This window comes from Symsagittifera roscoffensis, chromosome 5, assembly GCF_963678635.1.
Source record: "Symsagittifera roscoffensis chromosome 5, txSymRosc1.1, whole genome shotgun sequence".
In the NCBI taxonomy this organism is placed as follows: domain Eukaryota; kingdom Metazoa; phylum Xenacoelomorpha; order Acoela; family Convolutidae; genus Symsagittifera; species Symsagittifera roscoffensis.
In genome coordinates, this window is record NC_087066.1 from 46,416,006 (window position 1) to 46,442,183 (window position 26,178).

At 34.1% G+C, this 26,178-nt stretch overlaps 1 protein-coding gene across 1 annotated transcript in view; it reads left to right on the forward strand.

Annotated features, from left to right (window-relative positions):
- Nucleotides 1-26,178, forward strand: part of LOC134846361 (aminopeptidase Q-like) — a gene marked incomplete in the record, with an annotated part of 71,164 nt that overhangs the window by 35,079 nt on the left and 9,907 nt on the right. Inside the window, 2 exon segments of the mRNA XM_063863680.1 lie at nt 7,221-7,398; nt 7,753-7,929. Of these exon segments, the coding sequence (XP_063719750.1) occupies nt 7,221-7,398; nt 7,753-7,929 (355 nt within the window).

The window sequence follows — 26,178 nt, forward strand, 5'->3', positions numbered from 1 at the left end:
TCTTCATAGCATGGTAGCCATTAAAAATTATCATTACTGTTTGCCAGTTCATATAGACATTTTGCGTCTACGTGAAAATTGATGATGTATGTGCTGTAGAATCCCATGACACCTAATACTCCTAGAACTTCTGTTTTTGATTCAGGGGATTTCAATTTTTTTAAATCATCAATTCTTGAAGCGATTGGGGAAAGACCATCTTTAGAGACAACATGGCCTAGATATTTAACTTTTCTTAGGAAGAAAAAAGTGTTATCAGGAGCGGCTTTTAAGTTAGCTTTCCGTAAGAGAGAATGATATTCTCGAGTTGTATCAAACACTTTATTTTTATTTTGACTCTCTGTAACAGAGTGTCGTCTATGTAAGTAATTGCTTTTTTTTCTTTAATGAGGGGTCCAAAGGCATATCTCATTAATTTACTGAAGAAATTTGGAAGTGGTTTCAAGCCATAGAAACCGACTTGGTCGGAATATTGTCTACCACCTACGATAAAGCTTGTTAATTTCTGGGCCTCATCTGTTAGAGGTACTTGATGGTACGCGCAAGAGAGATCACTACTTGTGAAGTCTGATTCGTTTATTCTGGTCATGAGAACTTGTAGTGGTTCTAATGGCCAACTACAATTGCTAGTATCTGTGATTGAGTTTGGATACCTAGCATCCAAGACCAACTTAAGGTAGTCTTTTTTTGGAAGAATGATGACTGGGTTTACGAACCATGAGTTCATATCATCTTTTTCATTTAGTTCTCTGACTATGCCTGCTTGGATTAGTTCATCCATTAATTTCTCCAATTTATCTCTTAGATGGACTGGGATTTTACTAGGTCGTTGCTCTTTGAACATTGCGTCCTTTTTGAGTGGTATATGGAATTTAAGTTTTGTTTTTCTAATATCAAATTTGTGATGAAAATAGACATCTTGGTCCTCTATCAATATTTGAATTAGATCTGCAAACTCATCATCCGATATATCACTCTTTGTGAAATCGAAGTCAGACAAGAATTTAATAGTAGTTTTGATTTTTTCCAAAGTACTACTATTGTCTTTATCAATTGAGGAGTAATGAGTAAACGTTTGGTTGACTAGAAAGGCAATTAGCCGATCATTATGTTCTTTGTTTCGGTACTTTTTAAATTGTTCTTTCAAGGGAGGCCTGCAAAGGTTCTTTGCATCATTAGAAAAGTCTGTTGCTATTTCGTTTTCATTTTTGCATAATTTGACTATATCTGAACCAATTTGTTCAAATTTTTCTGATACATTTTCTGTATCAAACACTTAAAGGGCAGGCATTTCCATGATTTCTTGTCCTGAAACATAGACAAATATAGTAATTCCAGAATGTTGGAAAACATCGACAATGACTTTAAACTTCTTCCCAATTCATTTTATCTAAGCCAAAAGCAATTTTGGGCATAGCGATAGATCGAATGTTATTTGCTATAGCATGATCTTTCATTTCGGACAAGGTGTTGAATATAGCGTCGTAAGTGGGTTTCTGAAAGTACCTCTGTTTGGTAATGAGGTTATATATGAGTTGTCCAGATTTTGGATCAGTGAAGATGAGAATATCATTAATGTTAGCATGTATTGAGTTATAAAAGTGTCGTAACTCAGGATACCTTTTGCTAATTGATTCAGCAAACCCTTTTTTCATTGCTCTATCAGCAGATGTGGTATGCGCAATGGGCATATTCGATTCGAATATGAACCTTTTTTTTGAAGTCTACATATTGTAGACATGGGCCGGATAATTGGTTGTTGCTTTCATGTGTAGTATTGACAACAGTGTTCAGCATGAAACAGCTATCGAAGTCCGAACTTTTCTTTAAAATTCTCGTTGTGAACTCATCACAATCGTGGATAGCAATTTATTTATCCTCGTATCCTTGAATGTCTGTTACTGCATAACCTAGTACACACTTGTTTAGTGTGACAGGATGATCTTTCTCATTCTCAATTAAGATAGGTAGGCTCTGCTCAATTTGAGTACAAACTGTTCATGTGAAAACCAATTCGGTTTTGGTTGTATTTTAATGAGGCAGGAATGTAGTCCCTTTTTCGAAGTATGAATTTGTTTCAGCCAAGTGTTTGTATAAGTATGTAGAGCGTGCTGGAATGAACAAGGGTTCTTTCAAATTAATTGAGACAATTTTTGAAACATTAGGATATTCCTTATCGTTGTTCATCAACCCGTAGGATATTACACCTTCTTTTGATTTTAGCTCAACTGCGGGGATATCAAAGTAGAGAGCATTTAAGAAGAGATGACAAAAGTCTACTCCCAATAGATTAGCAGTCTTTTCTTCAGTTATCCACACTTTGTGGTTAGATGGATACTTTCCATCAGTGTCGAAACAAGATTGAATAGATGTATGGCCAAACATACGTATATCAGATCCATTATAAGTCTTTGCTTTAATTTTGGATCGGTATATTGTCATTTTTTGACCTAATTTTTCCAATTCCTGATACGTTGGGTAGCTTATGATACTACAAGTTGATCCTGGGTCAACCATGACTTCAATTTCAAGTCCATTATTATTATTTTTGTCTCCGGTGGCAAAATGATATAAGCTAAGATATATCCTTGATTTAGGATTACTATCATCGCTTGGTTTCAGAGACTTTAATAGTTTAAAGGAAAGAAATCAGTGATCGCATCACAGTAATTGACTTCTTCCTCAACCCAGTGGGTAGGACTGTACTTGATTCGATCTAAAATTTGGTGATTGAGATCGCGTTGAGTCTCGACTGTTATTGCTATTATAGCTTCCAGTGTTATATGGTCGACCTCTAGGGTTACTATTGAATTGCCTATTTTCTTGGTCGTAGAACTGTTTAGCAACTTGTTCATTTTCTCTGAATTTGTTTTCTCTGGGATACCTATTATCATAGGTTTGGGGCATTTTGAAAGACGATTGTGCATTAGCCTTTTGGAAATTGTTTCCGTGGTTGTACCACATTGTTACTGTGGTTATAATTATGGCGAATGCCATAGTTATTTTGGCTAGGATTTGAATTGTTAGTAGTTCTGTTTTGGTTATCCCAAAACCGGTTGCTTGGGTTAGGGTTACTCTGGTTAGGGAAATTATTTGGTCTTCAATTTCGTTTATCATCGGTTTCAAATGAAACTCTTCGTTCATTTTTTGATGTGAGCTCTTTTCGCAACTTATTTACTTCGTCCTGAGCTTGCTTTTTCGAATATCTAGATATAGAATGTCCCTTCCTTCTGCAATATTCGCATAATCGTGTACTGTTAGGTCTTCCCTTGATGTCAGGGTGACGTCGTTGAAATGAATTCTGATCATTGATTGCACTAACTTCTTGATTCTTGATTTTATCCGTTGTTGACTTTTATCCATTGTTGACTTATTAGCAAGATCAGTAGCAACAATGAATGTTAGATCCTTAGTGATTACATGATTTGTGAATTGATCCCAATTCGAGTTTGGATGCTCTATCATGTATTCACGAGCTTTTTGTTTAAGGGCTAGAGGTCTTAGTCCCTTAATTGAGAAATCAATATACTTTTGACTACTTTGTCTGGTCTGTATATTCCTTTCAGCATTTTAAGCGGCTTCATCAGCGTGGACTGTTTCATCAATACTTTCGGGCCATCCTCTATCTACAGAAGATTTAATTCTGTGGAAGTAACTTTTTATTAATTCGCCATCTTGGCGAGCTGCATTTTCAGCATCAATTCTATGTTTGAACTGATCTCGTTGGTCAGTGAATCTGTTTAGGAAGAGATTCTTGAGTTGTGCCCATGTGGTAGCATTGGTTACATTATCATTAAACCATTCAAGAGATGAATCAGTTAACAATGATCCGAATAGGGATCGTTGTCTGCTATCATAGCTGCGTCGCGCATCATTATCAGCAGGTCTTTGTCCTAATGAGAAAAGAATTTTGTTTTCAACTGAATTCCAAAATGTTGTAGCATTTTGGTTCGGATCGTTTCCCGAAAATGTCATTAAAGACAAGTTGGGATGGGATATTGGGGTATCAGCCATATTATATTCAGCTTAAAATTAAAAAAAGAAAGATAGAAAAGTTTATAGATTTGCTTAGAAAACTTAAATTTCCGATTTGGAAATTTATTACTTCACTTTATTTGTAAGAGAAATTTCAACAATCCTCCAGTTTGAGAATTGGATTCTTTGCTTTTTTATCTCTTTTTGAGACTTAAGCAATTTTTGCGAATTTTTAGAAGGTGTGCCTCACTGGTCGCACCAATTTATTACGCTAGCAAAACTATATACGTCGGACAAAACGCTTGCTAGGAATAAATGGTCCTTTCTACTTTCTGTCTTAGAAAGTAAATCTAAAATTCGCTGAGAAATATTTTATTGGAAAGGAAGTTAGTATGAATTTACAGCAAGTTGCCTTTTGACTCAATATCTATTTTAACGGTGAGATTAGGGATTTTTTTACTGAGAATGGATATTATTTTAAAGAATGGTTGGGGTGGTTGAAGAGAGGAGTGGTGTTGGCGTTAGAAGAGATATTGTTGGGAATGAATTCCCGTAGTTTTGAGCTTCTATTTATACTCAGATGGGAAATCGTACCACTTTTCGTATCAAATGAGAAGTTAATTCTTAACCTCGTATTCTCTATTCGTATTTTCGTATTTTACGAGAAGAATGTTTCGAATGCTCGTATTTTACGAGAGGAATCGTTATTATTCGCATTGAACGAGAATAGTCGTTTCAATTCTCAATGCTTAAAACGTTATACGAATTATTCCAATAGCATTTCACTTCCTTTTGCAAGGGAATAAAAACATATTTATTTTGTGGTGGCGGCGGCGGCGTCACACTTTGTGAGCTCAAAAAAATAATTCTTGTTTCTGTTTCTATTTGAAATCAGAACACATTTTGATCACTAGGGCAGTAATTATCTACTAAATTAGATTTTTTAAAATTTTGTTGATGGGAAAACAACTGACTAATAGTTTATAGTGCAAAAAACTTTTTTTAAAGTTACCAAAAGTTTGTGATCTCTATCCAAAATGGCCAAACGGATGCTTCATTCTTAGGCTTTCAAAATTATTGTTCCGCAAAGAAAAAGCGGAATATTTGAGCTTTAGTCGTTTTTCCCACTTGAATCAATTTTCACATTAAAGGTTAGCTTTTTGAGGGAGTTTTTTTATACCATCTGAAATATTTTGTTGACAGGAGGTCAAATGGATAAAAAGTCGTTTGTGATTATTTCAATTTAAGTTATGGGAGTTTAAATTTGCTAGCGTGATCACTTTAGAATAATCATCTTGCAATATATTGCATTCTTATAACAACATAACTGACGGATTAAATTGTTCCGAAATGAATTGAGGCAAGTAATTCGGTCTTATTGTTAAAATATAAGACGCTAAATTAATTTCTTTTTTCTTATATAGCGTTTGGGGGGTTTAAAAATAAAACAAAAAAACCTGCCCTGACGTACAAACGTTTTGGTTTATTTGTTATAATTATTGCTTAAGCGCTCAAAAATAGAAACAAATTTAAATCTTAATTTTTTCTTAAATAAATTATATCTCAATTGTTTTATCAAAAACATATCAAAACATCATTAACAAATTAAAGAGCTGATCGCCGTCAAAACCATCAAGGTCCGGATTGGTCTTGAGCAATTTTTTTTAGCTCCAACTTTGAAGAAAATGACGGAATATTAATGGTTTCGATGCGCTGTTTTATTCAGACCAAATCCGATCATTTAAATAAGCGCTTTCAAAGGATTTATAAACTGTTTGAAGGGTACTGATATCGTAAGCTCAAAACTTTTATAAAATTTATTTAAGAGCACAGCTGTTTTATGAAATTTGGTTTAAAAATACCATTATTCTACAAATGTTTGTTATGGAAAAAAAGAAAATTCAAATATTTTGTCCTTTTTTAAGAAAGCTTTATCAAAATAATTAATCAAGTATGACTTGAGATACCTGAAATCACCACCTAAACTTTCATAGTTTCCTGATGCAACTATGAACTGAAGAACCTTGTTTTGAATCAAGATCAATATGGCTTAGATAGTTTTGTAAAAGTTCTTTTTCATATCAATTTGAATGATTAATTTTTTTTTGATTCTGTTCTAATCGGATAATAGAAAAAACTACTGCACTTTTGTTGAAAACGTGTCATGTTTTTGAGTAAAAAAGTATACTACAGCTGATATAGATTTAACGAACTATTTGTGCTTGCTTTGGGTTTTCTGGAACTTCTGGGGTTAAAAAACTCGTCGCTTCTCGAGTACAGTTCACTCATTTACCTTCTGCATGGCAACTTTTCCGATAAGTCAATCCGTAGAAATCTGAACAGCTCATAGCGGATTCCGCAACATTGCTATTTTTTTTAAATCTTCTCTGCTGTTTTGGATTCCACGGACAAATAGCTAAAACACTGTATTGCTCAAAATCGTCAAAAAACAGCGAACTTTGCGGAATCCGCAAAAAAATGTGTGGAATCCGAACCAACTTGTGGAATCCATGAACAAATAATAGTATATGTGTTTAGTAAATTTAAGCTGTCGCAGAATCCGTAAATGTAAGTCGATTGCGGAAATTGTAAGCCGGTTCCGCAAATTGTGAGCGGAATCCGCATATTGTAAGTGGAATCCGCATAAATTTGCGGAATCCACTGACATTTGCGGAATCCTGAAAAATTACCTACATTCGTTCACTGCGGAATCCGCAACAAAATCAATGTGCCGACAAAGTTTACGTTACAGTTATTTGTACGCGGAATCCACTGAAACTTTGTAAGTGGAATCCACTTACATTTTGGAACATGTTTAAAGACTTGTCTCTGGAATCCAGGAACATACAGACACAAAATTGTGCGCCTATCCAGTGCACAGTTTGCGCTCGTAATGTTTGTGAAGGCTGGAGAGGGAATATGATGGCAAACAGACAAGTGCCTGTTGCAGGGGCGGAGCTAAGATTTTCTCAAAGGGTGGATTTTCAAAAACAATAACCGGAAATTACGGCCAAACCTCCTCTTAAGTGCTCGGCCAAACCTTAAAAAGACCGTATTTAGACAGGCAACATTCAAAAAAAACTGTGGTTAAAATTAAGTTTTCGAGGTCGTGAAATAATATCAAAGGGAGATCCTTTGGGTGGCCAGGGAGTCAACCCCCTCTAAATTCGCCCGTTACATGTATTGAAGCAAAGCAGCTAATTTCAAAACAAGCAGTGATGTGAGTTGCTTATTATGTCCTGTAGCACCATCTTCACTTGTGGTAACGAGGTTGGAGGAGGAGGAGGAGGCGGAGGGGTTGGACCAACCGAGCATGAGAGGGTAGCAGGAAGTATTGCTGGGAATGGACAGGGGGTGTTACCGGTGGAGAGAGTGATGCAGACTTGGACTGAGGAGTGGGGCTACCCCCTCATCACTGTTGAGGTCAGTACTTCTGACACTGAAGCATGCTTGGTAAAGCTCGATGCTCGAATAAAGGTTACGAGCTGTTCAGATTTCTACGGATTGACAGCTTAAGTACACCAAATAAGTAATCAGACATAAATTATTGCATCAGATATAAATTATTGTGTTAAATTATTATTGCACCCACGTTCCGTTGCAGTTTTAATTAGGAGAAATCCTGCCGCCCCTTGTGAATTTACAGGCAAGACTCCCAAAAAGAAGCTCCGGGATCATAAAATCCTGATGAAATTGTCAGATTCCTTAGGTTTGACAAAAATGTCCAGGTTAGTCATAATTATGTGTTTAAATATATTATAATTTGCTTTGCTTTAGGTGGATTATCACTGCACGTGTATTACGGTGGGACAGAGTCGCTTTGTAACTGACGGAGGGGGTGACCGCACCTCCTTGAACCCGAAGAGGTCAGTGGGAGTGGTTTGGAGTGTGCAGCTGCTGTTCCGCACCAGTCGAGGACACAGAGTCTCCAAAATGATACACAGTCACACCCAGGTCTCCTTAAACTAAACCAAACTATCTGAAACTAATACTAAATGAACCAAATTCACCCCTAAACTAACCAAGTGAACAATCATCATCCGTAAAAGTAAACGTAACAAAACTAAAAAGTAGGTTGAGATGCATAATGCTGAATTCTGGTTTGCTTAAAGAAATTGCTTTCAACCATAAGTAAACGATTTCCTCCCTAAATTGGACTAGGATGAGGTTGCTCATTTGGTCTGAGCTACCACCGTAAACTATTTTGTCAACAATTTTGTCTTTTGTAACCATTCGATTGCAACGCTCAAGTTTTGGTTAAAAACGGAAAGATTTTAAGATTTTGAAGAACCCAGATTCTTCCCGGGTCAAGTTGCTCACATTAAGTTTAGACGATCTCGACCAATATTTGGTATGTTTCAAACGCGCTCGACCGTACCGAATATGCTCGACCTAAGCAAGTTATGTTTTGACCGTGCTCGACCAAAAAAAAATGTGCCCGACTGTGTTTGACCCAAGCAAGATATGTTTCAACCGTGCTCGACCAAATTCGGGTATGTTTCAACTTTCAAACAACATGTGTTCTCGAAATTAAAATGTTGTAATTTATGCTTTTCGGGCAACATCTTACGATGCTTTTTTTATTAGAATGAAATAATCAGAGTTAATTGCAATTTAAATGCACTGTAGAGATGAACTCTTTGTGGGCCATTTGTTTCTCATTTTTTATACTGGTTTGCAATTTGAGTCAAAAACATTCAAATCATGTTGATATTTGAAAGAAAATTTTCGCTTTGATTCTGAGTTACCTCGGGACAATCAGTAAGTTTTGATTGTGCTCAAGGTAAATTTTTGACCTTGCTCTCGAAATATTTCTACCGTGCTCGAAGTATGTTTCGAATTTGTTCTTTTTGTTTTTCACGCAAAATCAGGTACCACAAACAATCATCGGACTGGGTTTAGGGGAGTATATCATATTAAAGGCCTCGCAGTCGTGATTCGAACCACATTAAAAAACATTTAAAAAACTTTCCAAACGTCGACAAAAACCCGGTTTGAAATTTCTGATTTATCGTCTTAGTTTGAGCGAACAAACCGAGTCTTATTTTCATTAATTAAAAGCTTACAATAGCCTAATTTAAAACGCAATAACTGAGTTTTGTTTGAGTAAATTTAGTTTAACGCCTTTTTGGAATCAAAACTTTCAAACATTCAAAAAACTGCAAAACTTGAAAAAAATTTTAAATTGTTTTTGATTTTTTTTCGTTTTTCTTGTAATTTCTCGGCAAAAATTAGTTTTCAATTTGCTTACTTTATTATGACTGTCAATTATACCAAATCCCTAATTTTTTTGGGTTCAGCTCTTTTTATCACTCTACGCCGAAAAAACGACAATAATTTGAAAAAACTTTTTGTATTGTTTTAAGACTATGTTCGGAACATTTTGTGCTACTTGCACAGTAACCGGCTATCCTTGTTTGAGTCTTGTTTTTGGCTGGTAGAAAATCACAACTGTTGCATTGTTTTCTACTTGACTGCTTCACAAGTTTTTTTTCATTTGGGTCATAATTAAGGTACCCTTAACGTAACACTTGCCCCATACTTACTCCCCCTTTTCCGAGACTCATTTAAGCTTCTCAAACTTACGTGTGCGTTATTTTGGACGGCGGAGCATAAAAATATGGGCAAACAAAAGGGGGGAAGGAAGGGTTAGTGTGGGAAGCGTAAATCTGAGGGGGGTGACAGGTGTGTGGGGAGTCGGGAAAGTGTGGGGGCGGGGCAAGTATAGCAGTAAGTGTTGAGATGGGAGTGAGACTGGTTGGGTAGGTCTGGGAAAGTCGGGAGGGACAAGTTTGAGGGGTAAAAATGGGGTGTTCAAATTGGGTGTGAAATAAGAAGAGATTTGTAGTAAGTGTGGGGAATCATTTTGCCAAAAATTAAACGAATGTGAACACGTATCGAAGTTGAGAAAGGTTCTAGTAATGCAGAAAAACTTATACAGTTTAGCATTCATTTTATTTCATGATAATTTGCATTTCTATGGATTATAATCGATTTAAGTTCATCAAGAATGATTTTTGAATACGAAAATTGATTAGAATCGATCATTATCGGCGGAACGTCAATGGCGGTAGCATCAGTAGTTTCGTTAAATGGACAAAAAAGACAAAAAATGGGAAAGTTCAGTTATTCTTCTGATGATTGCGAAAAAAATTGGACTTGACTGAACTCCGGTAAAAATGGGGTAAAAAGGGAAAAAAGCCCGATTTTCTGTTCATTTCAAGGATGGTTTTGAAGGCAAAAATATATATTTATGTGTGTGTGTGTGTCCATTTTTCATGCGTTGTTTCCAGTCCAATCCGACCAACGTATGGATAATTTTGAGCGGATTGATGGAAGGAACCTCTACCCGGGCATATTTTTGGTGAGGACTATTTTTGTAGTAACTTGACTCAAATCCGTTTTTATTAAAAAAGCTTGTTCATGTCATTTGAAAAAATATTAGTTTCATTTGTCTATCTCATTTTTCTATAGTTTCAGCTTATTGGAACCTGATCTAAACTACATTTTATGATTGGATAAATTAAATGTTTTACCAATGTAAAGTATTTAATATTAACCAATCATGATCCATCTAACTAACAACCCACTTATTTGTAAGTGCTGAAGTTACTTGTAATTTCAGCACCAGAGAGATTTGAATTTAACTTAGAAATTAGTTGGACTCTCCCGAGCACTTCAGCAGCCGCAATAAACCAGTATACCCTAGATCTATTGAGCCTAGCAGAGACTAGTTAAACAACCTGAGACTAGATAGTATAAGAGTAAGATTAGGATCGGTATTAGACTAAGAAGTTGCACGAATCTATCCGGCCGAAAATAAGATAGCGTGACGAGCAGACGGTGTACCCTATCCGAAATTACTCTATGAGTTACACTTCGGTCCTAACTCATCTGGTGCGACCATAAGTCTCGAACAAGACCTTACTAGATTAGAATTAACCAAAAATAGATTAGAAATTAGACAAAAACATTTACAAAATGTTATACGACAATAATTTAATTGAAATGTCTCTCCGACTCAATAGATCAGAGCCAATATTCCGAACCATAATAGAACTACCCGGAATTGGAAGAAGACCTCGAACCAAAGACGACATACGACAAAGTAGAAACTTGCCGTATAGTTATATGATAGTTCGGCAAAAGCCAGAACAAACTTTTATATTTCGAATACTACTTGCAATGAATTTAGATTTCCATTTGCAAACATAAAACCTTGAAGTTACTCTTCAAAATCATTTAAGGCGCTAAACAAAATTAATATTATACAATAACGATTGATAAAAAGATCTAAGATCGTTTCCCTAAAACTCTGCAGTATTATACAAAACATGTTTGAAAAATATTTATTGGAAAACAAAAATAAAAATTAGTAGCATGACAATAAATGGTTAGTAATCATAAATCATCCTGTTGTTCCAGCTTCATCATCTAAAACATAACAGCAATCATCAACTCACTAACATCATAAAACACTAAATCTTTCCTTTACACACATTTAAAACTTTATTAAAACTTAAATTCACTTAATTTTAAAACCAGATCATCAAGGCTTATCCTTGGATCTTAAATCATTTTCTACTTAATTAAATTTTAAATTTGATCATCAAGGCTTATCCTTGGATCAAACAGAACAACTTTGTTCTCCCCCACCCACTTAATTAGTGTCTAACGACCTCAAACGTCGATTCACTACCCAACCCTTTCTAAAGACCCAAGACTAATAGAAATTTTTAAAACAAAACTAATCATTCAAATTAGGATAAACAGTGAAGAACTTCGGTTATTCATCCTTCACTTGACCCCCCCTCTTACCAGACCCAGGATAAATCTTAGACTTCGTAAGTTTAAAATAGTATCTAACGAACTACTCGCGTTCTAATTATACCTGAACCTTGTGGATCGATTTACTATTCTCCAACCCTTGAACACAATCACTACCCCTAAGTAAGATTAAGTAAGTTAACACCTTAGCTTATACTAGTCACGAGAAAGTAAAAATCATTCTTCGGAATCGATATACTTTTCTCTCCAACCCTGAACAAATAGACCCAGGTTAAGCTAACCAAAAAATCGTAAGAACTAACAGTTTAAGAAAATAGAAATCATTTAACAACCCTTTGCATCCGTCATTCTAAACCTTATGTCATTTAAAAACCTAGGAAATAAACAAACAATCATTTTACACAATTGTGAAATAGATAACAAAAAATACGACCTTGTAATCACACCTCATACACAAACAGTTGGATACATTCGAACAAAACGACAAACACTAAAAAGAAAAATAATAACGAAACAAAGACAAATAACACGAAAAAGATTTTCAAAAAATCGAAACGCATTTTCAGAATCAGAAACCAACAGTTTAGACGAACTTTACAAACTAAAAGAATCAATAGATAAAAATTGCCCACTTCACGATCAATTATATTTCTCTGACTCAGAAACAACTTCAAATTCATCACAAAGAGGAAAAAGAAGAATAAAAAAGCAGTACAAACACAAACCAGTACATTTATACAATTGGAATCAACCAATTCGACACATTAATAATTACATATTAACAGTAATCGAACGAAAAAATGAGTTCAACGCACACCCCAGGTGAAGAAACTCCAGATGATGATGAAATCTTTCCTTTTATAGTAGACGCAGATACTGATAGAGGACAACACATATTTTGTCAAAATTTACTCGTAAATTTATTTGAACCCGGAATCAGTCCATGTAAAACAGAGTTCCCCGATGAAAAAATCAAAAGACAAATCATAGATCACTACTTAAAAGATATATGCAACATAACACAACAGTATGGAATCTACTCCATAGAATTCACTTCCCCAAACCATAATAATAGAACATATACTATTCAAACAGACGATCTTGATTTAGAATTTTCAAAAGTTTTTTCAGAATATATAAAAAGCATCCAATATCATAACTCACAAAGAGCAAACTCCATATTCACCAATGAAGTTTTCGCAATAATATATAGTTATATTTCGATATTAGAAAACGAAATCCCACTAACAAATGTCTCACCGACAGAAACATCTAAACATTTGAAAGTACGACATGAAATCACACTACTCTCTAGTTATTTAAACATCATTAAAGAAAATTTCACGAAAGACGACGTTTCACAACATACAAAACACGATCTACAAAAAATTTTGGCATGGTTCATAATAGATTATTTCACACACAATATTGATTTAATTGCACAAGCAAGAAAAAATTTTAGACCCCAAAACTCGAACGATGATACCGCTATCACAGAACAATCAGATTATGTTTGGGACCCCGAATGGTCTCATCCCGCATTTATAAGCTTCCCACAATCAATCTCAAGTCAAGCAATAAGTACGATATCTTACATAAGAGATTATGTAAAAGTAATACCATTAACCATTGATGCAACACCATTAAACTATAATACATTTTTGCCCGATACACAAAATAATAGTTTAAACTCGACAGTCATACACAACGAAAACCTCAATGGAACTAGGAATCTTACTCAACAAGATATCCAGACACCATCACACTTCATAAATGAAGAAATTGTACACACAACAACTACACAACAAAGTATTTCACCAATACGCCCAAATTTAACAACACCAAGAAATACAAACCCTTCACAAACACAGGTAACCTTACAATCAACCGTTAAACCTTCGGTTGCTCCAAAATATTCCCATATGGATTACCAAACATACAGACCCATGACAATACCATCAAAAACACGCAAAACATTCACTAAAAACAAGTTTGCAGACCATAATTATAATTATACACATCCATCAAAAACAAATTATCAACCACAAAGGAATTTTAATCAATATACAAAACCTCGAAACTGGGATAACCCAACGGCCCAATATAATTCCAAAAATTTTCAACCAAATCCTCCACAGGATCGCAGTGAAAATTACCCATTTTTTCAACAGAATAAAAATAAAAAACAAACATCTTATCAAATGGATTATTTATCCTCAGATGACGATTTCTTACAACCAGATATATTTGCACCAAATACTCAAGAATATCGTAGACAAGGAATACAGAGAACACGTACAAATCATAGAAATTTTTCTCCACAATCAATAGATGCACAACATCAACAACCAATTCAACAACAAAATCCAATTAATACACAATCTTTTCAACCAATTCAACAACAAAATCCAATGACTGCACACTCGTATCAAGCATCACAAATGCAAAATGAAATACCACTCCCATATTATCTCCAACAACATGAAATAACAAGAAACCAACTTTCAAATTTTTCTCAAATGCCAAATGCAGCAGAATCATTACAAATGACAATGAATCCATACCTTATGGGTGGATCATCAATAACATCAAACAAACCTTTAATGGTTTTCACAGGAACAGACCCTGAATACTCTGTAGAAGATTATTTAAATGCAGTAACAGCAAACCTGATTTTAAATATAGGACCTGAACCAATTAATACGCCACTACATCAAAACTGGATACATCGACGCACAGCGTTGATACAAACAACCTTAGATGGCGCAGCCCAAAAATGGTTTTCAGTACTACCTCTAGAAATAAAATCAAACTGGAAAAGATTTACACAAGAATTTTCAAAAATGTTTGACTCCGAAAGAAACAAACAACAACAAAGAGTTTTATGTAATGAAATTCGCAGATTACCAAACGAAACCATCAAGCAAATAGCAGTACGAATCGAAACACTAGTTCGAAAAGCATACTCACTAAATACACATGACTATAAAAACACAAAGATGACAGAAATCTTAATGATGACCTTAACACCACAATTAAGGAAAATAGCAATAAAAAAGAGAGCATCCCATCCTTCTTCAATTCGAGAACCCGATTTAGATTTTCGAAAACTAGTAGACAAATTAGAACAAGCAGAAATCACGATGAAACTAGAAGAAACGGAAAATCTGAAATTACAATACGTTAACAAAATTGAAACGACTCCCACTAATATTAATAATATACAGGAATCAGAAACAGACCTCGTTGAAAAAATCACTGAAATACTCAACATTTACGAAAAGAACCCGAACTTTAAAGGCAAACCATCTTTCAAAAAATGGTGTAATTATTGCCGCCGATACGGACATAGTATTTCCGAATGTAGACAAAAACAGCAAGATAGTCAAAATAAACCTCAAAAATACAAAGAACCAAATAAATCATTCTATCAATATATGAAAAAAGATCAAAATCTACCAAACAAAAATGTATACAGCAACAACAGTTCAGGAAAACCACTTCCGAACAATACAAGTTATACAAGAAATCAATCCCCATATAACTCAAGTTATAGAGGAAGATCACCAGAACGAAGAAATACACAAAACTCATCACAAAATCACTACAATAGACCAAATAGTAGAAATAACTACTCCAGATCAAATTCAAATACACAACGATTTGTTTCTAGATCTAATTCCCAATCAAGAAATAACTACTATCCAAACAACCAATCACGAAATTCATCATACAATAGGAATAGAAACTACTCCTATAATAGAAATAGAAGTTATTCAAACAACCGAAACCAGAATTACCCAAACAATCGATCAAGGAATAACTCATATAATAGATCGAACTATAACAGACCAAACAATAATTACCAAAACAGATCGCGAAATAATTCACAAAATCGACACCCAAGTTATAATAATCGTTATAGAAATTATTCCCAATCACCACACCGGAATAATAATCACTATAATAACTCTAATAATCGTCATAGAAGCAGTACACCTAAACATCAAAGACAAATCAATCAAGTACAAGCTAACCCAGAAACAACATCAGACCCCCCAGGTATTGATGACACAGTAACTGATACGTTACAACTCAATCAAATAAACTGTACATCATCAGATTCAGAAAGTGATACTGAAAACACTCTTGCTATCAATATGATAAAAGTCGAAAATGACTATGAATCTGTCATATATGAACAACCCTTTCCATCACATATATATGAAAATCAATCAGAATTTCTTCAAAATTATTACACTACACCCATAAATTCCACACCAACAACGCAAGAAACAAATGCAAAAAATACTACAGAACAACCCAATCAAAATGTCAAAACAAAATGCTTGAATACACACCACATCTACCAAAATATACAAAAAGAACAACCCAAAGAAAAAATCTGGACAATACCATTTCTCTTAGAAAGCCCAAGAAATAAAGAATTTCAACCACCAGACCTTGAAATAGATTTTTTAATTGATTCAGGAGCAGAATCAAACATAATAAACATCCCCACATGGAATGAAATAAAAACTTTACATCCAAAGCTAACACCTCTTGAAACCTCCAGCAAACTAGCAACAGCACAAGGATCAACATTGATAAACTACGGAAAAATCCAATTATTTCTCCTCCCTACCAGAACAATGGAGCAAAGTAAAATTCTAAACAAGCCATTTAAACAAATATTCCATATCACTGATATTAAATATAATATCATTGGAATACCATTTATTTCAAAGTATATACCAACAATTAACATCCTAAATAGTAAAATATTAATCAAAGATAAATATACAAAAACAAAAGAAACATCCCTAACATTTTTTCAAAGATTAAACAAACAACCACCATTCTTTTCAAAATTTTATCCAATATATAACCAACAAAGAAAACACCTGAAACCACTATCAGGAAACATATATAATTTTTCAATCAAACAAGTTCACCAATATGATAAAGAACAAAACAAACAAAAATTTTATATGTCAGATTTTGAATTCAAACCTATTCATAAATTTTTCAAAATCACAATCTCATCAATAAAATATTTGAAAAATTCGAATTCAGATATTATTTCCTTACATGTCTATAACAACACACCTTACCAAGTAACATTACCTTTAGGACTTTTAGGATATTGTGAAACCAACGCTACAATATCACCAATACATGAAAAAGCCTATCGCGTAAATAATATACTCCAATTACTAGATATTTGCCAATCTACAATTCTTAATGAAGAATTATCTATAAATAATATAATAAGTAACGAAAACAGAAATACGGATTATTTCACAAAAACTCCATATTTCAAACCTACATTCAACATCAGTAACTACACAGAGGACCAACAAAAATTTTTAACAATGTTTAATTTCCAACATTCACAAATAACACAAGACGAATTCGAAAAGTTAGCCAAACAGCTAATTAAATATTCATCAGTCTATGCAACATCAAAATTCGATGTTGGCAAAATCAGTTCATCACTACATCTCCCATTAAAACCAGACGCAGTTTTCAAAAAACAGAGAGCAAGTAAAGTACCAATTCACTTACATGATAAAGTAAACAGATTACTCGATATTTTAGAACAGTACAATATTATATCACCAGTTAATAAAGAAGAACAACCAAAAGGCAACACATTCATCAACCCCGTTATCATTCTAGCTAAAGGAGAATCATTAAAAATCGTTCTCGATGCTAGATACCTCAATTCACTTATAGATGAATCAAAATGTAATTGGCCCATTGAACCAATACAAGTTATTTTAACAAAAATAAACGGCAAATACTTTACAACCGCCGATATGAATAGTGCATACAATCAAATGCCACTAGATGAACAATCACGACGTTTAACACAATTTGTTATAGGAAACCAACAATATGAATTCAACCGCTTATTCTATGGAATATCCATAGGACCAGCAGCATTTTCAGCTTTTATGAGCAAAATTTTTAGACCACTAATACTCAAGAAAAACGCAATCACCTATTTAGACGATGTTTTTATGCAATCACAAACAAAAGACGAAATGTTCAAAGTTTTAGAAAAATATCATCAAATACTTCAGAACGAAAATCTGAAGGCCGCCCCCGATAAATCACACTTCTTTTTGACAGGAGTTAAATTCTTAGGACATAACATAGAAAGAAAAACAATAACTCCACTGAAATCACGCATTGACGCTATTCAAAAACTTCAACCACCAACAAATAAAAAGAAAATCCAAGAATTCCTTGGAATGTTAAACTTTTTAAGTAAATATGTTTATAAAATGCAATTATATCTACGACCATTTTACAATATCCTTAGACAACAAAATAATTTTGAATGGAATACAGAACATCAAGCACGATTCGAAGAAATAAAGAAACTTTTAACCGAACAAATTTCAAATACAATCCCAGACCCTGATCAACCATTTTATGCAATGTGCGATGCTTCGAACTTTGGCATCGGCGCAGCACTATTACAATCACATAATGGTACAAACAAAATGAACCTGATATCAGCAAATTCCCGATTATTCACTCAAGCAGAGCTACGACTCTCAACTCTAATGAGAGAATGCACAGCCATAATATATACACTGACAGAATATGAATTTCTGATACTTGGATCAAAACATCCAACAGTTCTATTCACAGACCACAAACCAATCATTTTTCTTTTCACACAGAAATCTAACCCAAACCACCGAGTTTACAGATTTCAACTAATTCTAATGAAATTTCCAAACTTACATATAGTTTGGACTGCAGGAAAAAATCTTGCATTACCAGACACCTTAAGTCGAAATACACCACCTGAATTACTTACACGAAAAACAACAGTTGAAATACCCAAAAATATAAAATTCTACCTTGCAGAAAACGAAACATCACCTCGATTAGAATGCAAATATGCAGTAAAAACTGATATTGAACAATCACAAATAAATAATTTACAACATTTCCCACTTTATTTAGATTGTCAAAATAATCATTATGAAGTTGATTTACTTGGAACATCAACCTTCAAACCAATCCCATATTCTCAATGGATAAAAAATAACACCCAACAAAAACGAACAAAACAACACCTACCTAAAAAAGACCATTTTCCACTAATTGAAAAAGAAGATTTAACTGATAAAATAAATTTATCAGGACCACAAACAAATGATTCAAAATACACAATAAATCAAGTTTTTGACCTCCATGACCCACTTGATACAATACCCTTATCTAAATTAGAAATCGAAAACATTTTTCTCCCCCCAACAGAAACAATTACAATTTCAACACTGAAACAATATCAAAACCTTGACCCAGTAATTAGACAACTGAAATCATGGCACAAATATAAAACTAAACCTATCAAAGCAGATTCAACCATTCTAGGAAACAAAACACTCCTCCGATACTTTCGCAAATTTAACAACACAACAATTAACGAAAACACAGACCTTTTAGAGTATAACATGAATGAATCTACAGTTCCATGTCTCCCTTTAAGTATGATTCTTATAGCTTTTAATATTTCACATACACAAAATATTAAAGGACACTCTGGATCAGAAAAAACATATTCAAACTTTATACAAAATTTTTACTTCCCAAATGCACCAATTTGGATAAAAGTACTATGCAATGACTGTATAGTATGTCAACTAAATAAACCTTACCCAAATCAAAAACAAATAGCACAAAAACAAGATTTTAAAGGACAAAGTTTGTACTTTAATCATCGTATCTCATTTGATACTAAAGGACCAATTTCACCCTCATCAGAAGGAAACTCCTACATTATGGTAATTGTTGACGCATTTACACATTATGTAGCACTTAACCCAGTACCACATTGTAACGCTTATTACGCTTACACAACACTCTATGAACACTGGATAGCAAAATTCGGACTACCAGAAATTTTAGTCACAGACAATGGTACAGAATTCATAAATAATGAAATTATCACACTATGTCATTTATATAACATTAAACACAAACCACGTACATCTCATGCACCTTGGACAAACGGCTTAGTCGAAGGTATGAACCGTTCATTACAAGAATATCTTAGATGTATCATCAACGGAAATGATACAAAATATACCGAATGGTCAGCAGATGTAAAATTATTTCCCTTAGCATATAATTCACAAATTACGACAACATTAGGAATGTCACCATACGAAATGGTTTTTAACCAAAAGCCACGCAAACCAATAATGTTTACAGCAAATTCTCATAAAAACGCACAAGGTTATTGTCAACCAAATAAAGACTCAATTTGTTATAACCTCCCATTACATACACACGATGAAGATCATTTTCATCACCCACAAATTCTTAAATTAGCCTCCGGTACACACACCGAATGGATTTTAAATAGAGATAAGAAACACAATGAAATTTACCAAAAAATAACGAAAAAGTTATTACAAAGACAAAACATAAATGACCAAATCAATTCACGTTTTACACCAGCTTCCGATTTAAAAATTGGAACATTTGTTTTAATACCTAATTTTAATACTCAAAAAGGAATTTCTAAAAAATTACAACCCCTTCGAAAAGGACCATACCAAATAATTGCAAAACCCACTGATGTCACATATAAAATTACCGACTCAAACACAAAAGAAATCGTTCAACATCGAAACAACCTATTACCTTATTACCCAAAAGAATACGCACTCCGCGAATTAACTCAATTATATTCTTTCACAGGATTAAAAATCATTCAAAACGAACCACATCTGAAAAACACAGAACAAAATGATAACCCCACCGAAAATCAAAACACAAAACCAACCGCCACCAAAAACAATACACAAAACCATAAAGAATCTCCAAAACCAAGAAAAAATAGAAAAATGACAGAACAAATAATACCCCAAGAAGAAATAGACAAATCTGAACATAGAAAAACAACAAGACTCCGAAATCAACCACGTAAAAACTACAAAATGTTCATCCCCCAATCTAAAATATTAAAAAAAGTAGAATTTAAAAAGTAATTTTAAGATTTTATACTTCACAATCTTGAAACCTCCGTAACATTTTTCATTTCAATTTTTCAAAATAACATGCTCACAAGTACGCAATAATTCTAGTTCAAAATAGACCAATAGGATTCATCCAATCCGCCACTTTCTCTAACTCAAACTAAGATCAATTAGACGAATAATCTAGAACTCCAGGCACATCTCTAACTATAACTTTACAACCTCCAGGTCAAAAATAAGCAAACCACTCCAACTTGACAGCTAAAATAAATATCACCATAATACCGTACCCCTCCCTTATCTAATAACCCAAAGATCAACAATATTTCCCCAACTCAGACCACGAATACCCCCAAAACAAATTTGATAACTTAGCCTAAAGTAACAAAATGAAGATTTTAATTAGCCTAAAGTATAAAAATCTTACCATACCCCGGATCATTTGACAAACAAAAGTAAAGAAAAAGACGACCTCCCAGTCACCATAAAAATTGCCCCCAACAATTTTTTACAAAACTCAACCCACTTGTCAAAAAACTAATAAATAATTCGACCACACTAGAAAATCGCCTCAAACAGCAAAAAATATTCGACCAAGAGATCATTTCTTAAATGCTCTTCTCTCAAACAGTTGCTCAAATACTTATAAATTTTAAACATTTTTTTTCAATACTTGAAGCCTTTATAATATTTCTTTTTGATATACTTGAATCTTTTCTAATAATCCTAATCATTTTTTGTAACATTTTTTTAATTTTCTACACTCTACTCGAACTATTCCTCCAACTTTCCAAAACCCTTGAATATATCCACAGGTACGATTTTAACAACTTGTCTAAATGATACGAACAATTTTCAGTAGAACTGATATTTTTTTATTGTTTGTAATTTTCATAACATTTTTATCATCCCTCATTTTGACAATATGTAAATGTATAAAGAAAGCAATCATCACATTTGCCCTAGCAACAATTTTTCTAATTATTTTTCTGGAAGAATATTATAATAAACATAAACCTTCCCACTAAAGTAAAAATTCAAAAATCCATCAAAAATTGCTACCCAACAGTCACAGAATCAGTCTTCACCGACATCATCCCAAGATAATCCAACACCACCTTCAACTACTCAAAATCCTCAAACATCTACACGAATTTCTTTTCAAGACAATCCATACACTTTTGAAGAACGGCACGCTCGTTTATCTGAACCACTAGAACCAGTTCAACGACAAGCATCCCTAAGTGAACCAACATACAATCTTTACCCAACACTACCACAAGAACTAAGTAGAATACGAAACCTTAGTCAAAACCAAAACACAACAGAAATAAATAGACAGATTATACATCCTCGACGAAATAGAAATTTTCAAACTCCCCGAGTTCATTTTGATATACCTCAATCCCCATCACAAACCACTCCAGAAAACACCACTGGTATCACACCAGAAACTCCTACACTTTTTTCACAACGAAGCACTTCAAGTCTACCTTCAGACTACTTAGGTTCAACACCAACATCTGAACAAGCACGAGAAAATCCTTTTAACCCCCCAAACCTAACATCACGACTGCCATATTGGACTACACATTCATTTACACAAGGTGAACCAAATTTAGTCAATGACCCCATAGATATTTCTACGGATACAACAACATCCTCATCACTACCAGAAACATTATCACTACCATCAACACCATCAATAAGCCAATTTTCACCACCACCCTTTAACTTAAATTTTCCAAATAATCTCGACGCCAGATATCGAGAACAATCATCAATAAATATTCCTTTAAGACTAGATTGGAATACATTCACAGCACCTCCACCATTATTTGGACAACATCAAGAAAGTAACCGCCTTCATAACTGGGCACTTAATAGATTACAATATCGCCAAGATATTCATAACGATATCCGTGATCACAATATTCAAATACTCCAACAAAACAGTTTACAATTAAAGTTTGAAATCACAGTTAAGTTAAATAACATTACCCAACATCCCTACCCATTAAATCCACCTAACATAACAGCTCAATCACTACCACCACCGTTTATAACTACTGAAGTAATATATAAATACGACAGATACACCAAAAACACAATTGGTTACATTACATTTTATAATCCATACTCAGGATTATCATACACATGTATATTCTAAAATTATTAATTTTTCTCCAACTCCCTTTTCTAGTAACCTCAAATCAAAACATAAACCCTTCCCCTCGTACAGGACCACAAGATTTATTAGTAACACATTACGATTGCGAAGAAAATGAACAAAAAACACTACACAAATATGCAATAAATCAAGTATCACAATGTGAAACAGAACCACAAGCTATAGAAACCACAGATATAATAGCAACACTCTATTCCAAAGCCCGAGCAACAACAGTTACAGGTTATAAATTCACAGCGACATTTTCCGAAAAGAAAGTACATTGTTCACAAGTCTCGAACGGAAACAAAAACCGACTTGACCATGAATCATTCTATCAAAGTAATATAGAACGTCTTTTACATCTCAATCCCGACGATTGTAAAAATGAATTACTTAGACTAAACATCACACGAAATAAAAACTCCCAAAGAAAATTAGTTAATTTTCAAGTTTTTTCAGACTCTGTACATCAATCACAACTTGAAAGACACCAAGGACATATAAAACTAGACGAAAAATACCCGTATAACGGCGCACACGGACGATTAACCTATGACCTACATGATAAACATTGGATACCACACATTGGTATAAATAACCCATCAAACTGCAAAGCAGACACGAAAAATAAAGGATACCAAGAAATAATGTTTTTCGATTGGAAAATACAACTCGAAAAAATACAACTCACACGAGATTTATCTGATAATACAATGATCTATCAAGGAATCCGACTACCTTGTAAAAATGATCAAGGATATTGCGACCCTACAACGAGAACACAAGCAACAATTGTTTGGTTCCCCGAAGATACATGTACAACATTTCAAGTAGCAAAAATACACGCTCGTATGATAAAATTTCACGAAAAATATTTTATACAATCAATCCCATATGAACAAGTCCATCCATCACGCAAACTAAGTTCCGATTTTAGAAACATAGACAATATAGAAAATAAATTGACACGTTTTCAAATATATCAAGAAACAGAACTTGCATGTAAATACAGGAATCCACTTCACAGAACACAATACTCTGAAATATTAGTTGAATACGAAAAAGGATTCGACATGACCACTGGAAAAGTAAAAATCGACCCATATGCCACAGGTCATCCTCTAAACGAAGGAACATCCTATATACCAGTTAATTTTGAAAAAAGTAACGGACAACCTGGTGGACATCTAAAACCTTATGACACCAGAAGCACACGCTTACAAGAATTATCACTAATGAATACTACATATTTCGGTAATATCCACTATGATATTCATTTGGATATGAAACTAGACTATACAATTAGCCGCATTTTTCAAGAAATGTCACTCTCCGAATTAGAAACACTACACCAACTATGCGAATTAGAACGAACACAAATATTACAATCACTTGCACTAGCAGTATTAAAAATACCCTACGCAGGATACTTATTATCAGGAAATAGATCAAATTTTTTAGACTATGAAGGAAACATCTTATGGTTTTATACTTGTACCAAAAAAGTATCACCACTATACGTTTTTGAAGATAAACGATGTTATAAAAGAATCCCTATCTTTTATAAGAATAAAGTACATTTCGTGGATACACTTTCACGAAGAACCTATTTCTGGGATACCGCAGTCCCATGTGGATCAGAAAATAGCCACAATGTAGTACAACTAAACCCTGATGAAAATAAATATTATCTTCTCACTCCATATCCCACATTAATGCAATCACTCAAAAAATTTTCACCAGAAAGCATTCGCGCTATTGCTCGAAACCCAAATATAGACTTACAATCAATAGGAATCTATTCAAAATCAGATATTCAACATCACATTAGAACACAACAATTCCAAGAATTATTAACACAAATGGACACTATACAAAGACAATCAATAGACCAAAATTTACGTAAACTTGCAGAAACCGCAGGATTTGCCGATATCTACACCCAAGACTATAGCGGATATTTTAAAGACATTAAAGATTATATATATCTAAACGGTGAAAAATACCGTCCCCAAGATATATCACCAATTAACATTTTTAGCTTTGTTACACTCAAAAATGAGATCCTCGATTTTCTAGGATGGCCCTACTACATCTTAGAAAAATTGACTATTTTATACGCAATGTTTAACTTTATTGGATTTCTTTTCTCACTTTTAAAAGGAATCTACAACACATGTGCTATACACACACAAGTAAACAGACAAGCAAGTGTAGCACGCATACTATTTGCAGGATTTTTTGGAATCTTTTCTACATCTATAAACAAAATTCTTTTAGACGCACAAATAAAAGAATATAACACAAAAATAACAACACGACAAAATACATACGACGAAGAACATAACAATGTCGACACACAGCCAACGGCACCACAATTACCACCCCTACCAAATAACCATCCACTATCCCTAGTCCCACGAAATTTTCGAAATTTAGCAATCACACATAATCCAAATTTTCGACTCAATACATCACAAAGTCCCGTCCAACATATAATGACACACCAGTCACAAGATGATAATACTTATGAACAAATTATTGAACAACCCCATACCACCGATTTTCAGTCTCAAAATAATCATTTTTTTAGCCCACGATGAGCCGCCAACTTGGATCACTACACCGATCAAATTCCCACCCAACCAATCTTACCTCCCCAATCCCAATAATACCACTTTTTGCTTTTCCGCCACCCGATTTTCCATCTAGCAATGTAACATCAGGCATGAATTCCGACACTAACTCACATATTTCAGTTTTATACTCCATCTCACAGCTAAATAACCCGAATATTGAAACCCCCGATGAATTTGCCGACTCAGAACCATCCCCATCCAATAATTTTCATAACCCTTCTAATTTTTCTCAACCTCCTTTTCAACCCATATTGTCCAATAACCCTGACCCAATCACTCCGACACCCTCTTATGCTTCCCAAGTTACCCCAACCTACTCCTCATACCAATCTGACCAATCATCTCATTCTCCAGACACCCCCCGAATCTCCTCAGAGCTAGATAATTTTATTACCCTCCAACAGCAACCCTACCACCTTAACACCCCGACCATAAACCAAATCTCCTCCACTACAATTTCATCCAATCCCCCTACACCCTCTTCAAATTATACTGAATCATTAACACCATCATCCACATCCACTATATCTTCACTAAACACTAATAGAGCTTACCGCACTTTTAAAAGAAAATTCCCCAACCATCCTTTCCC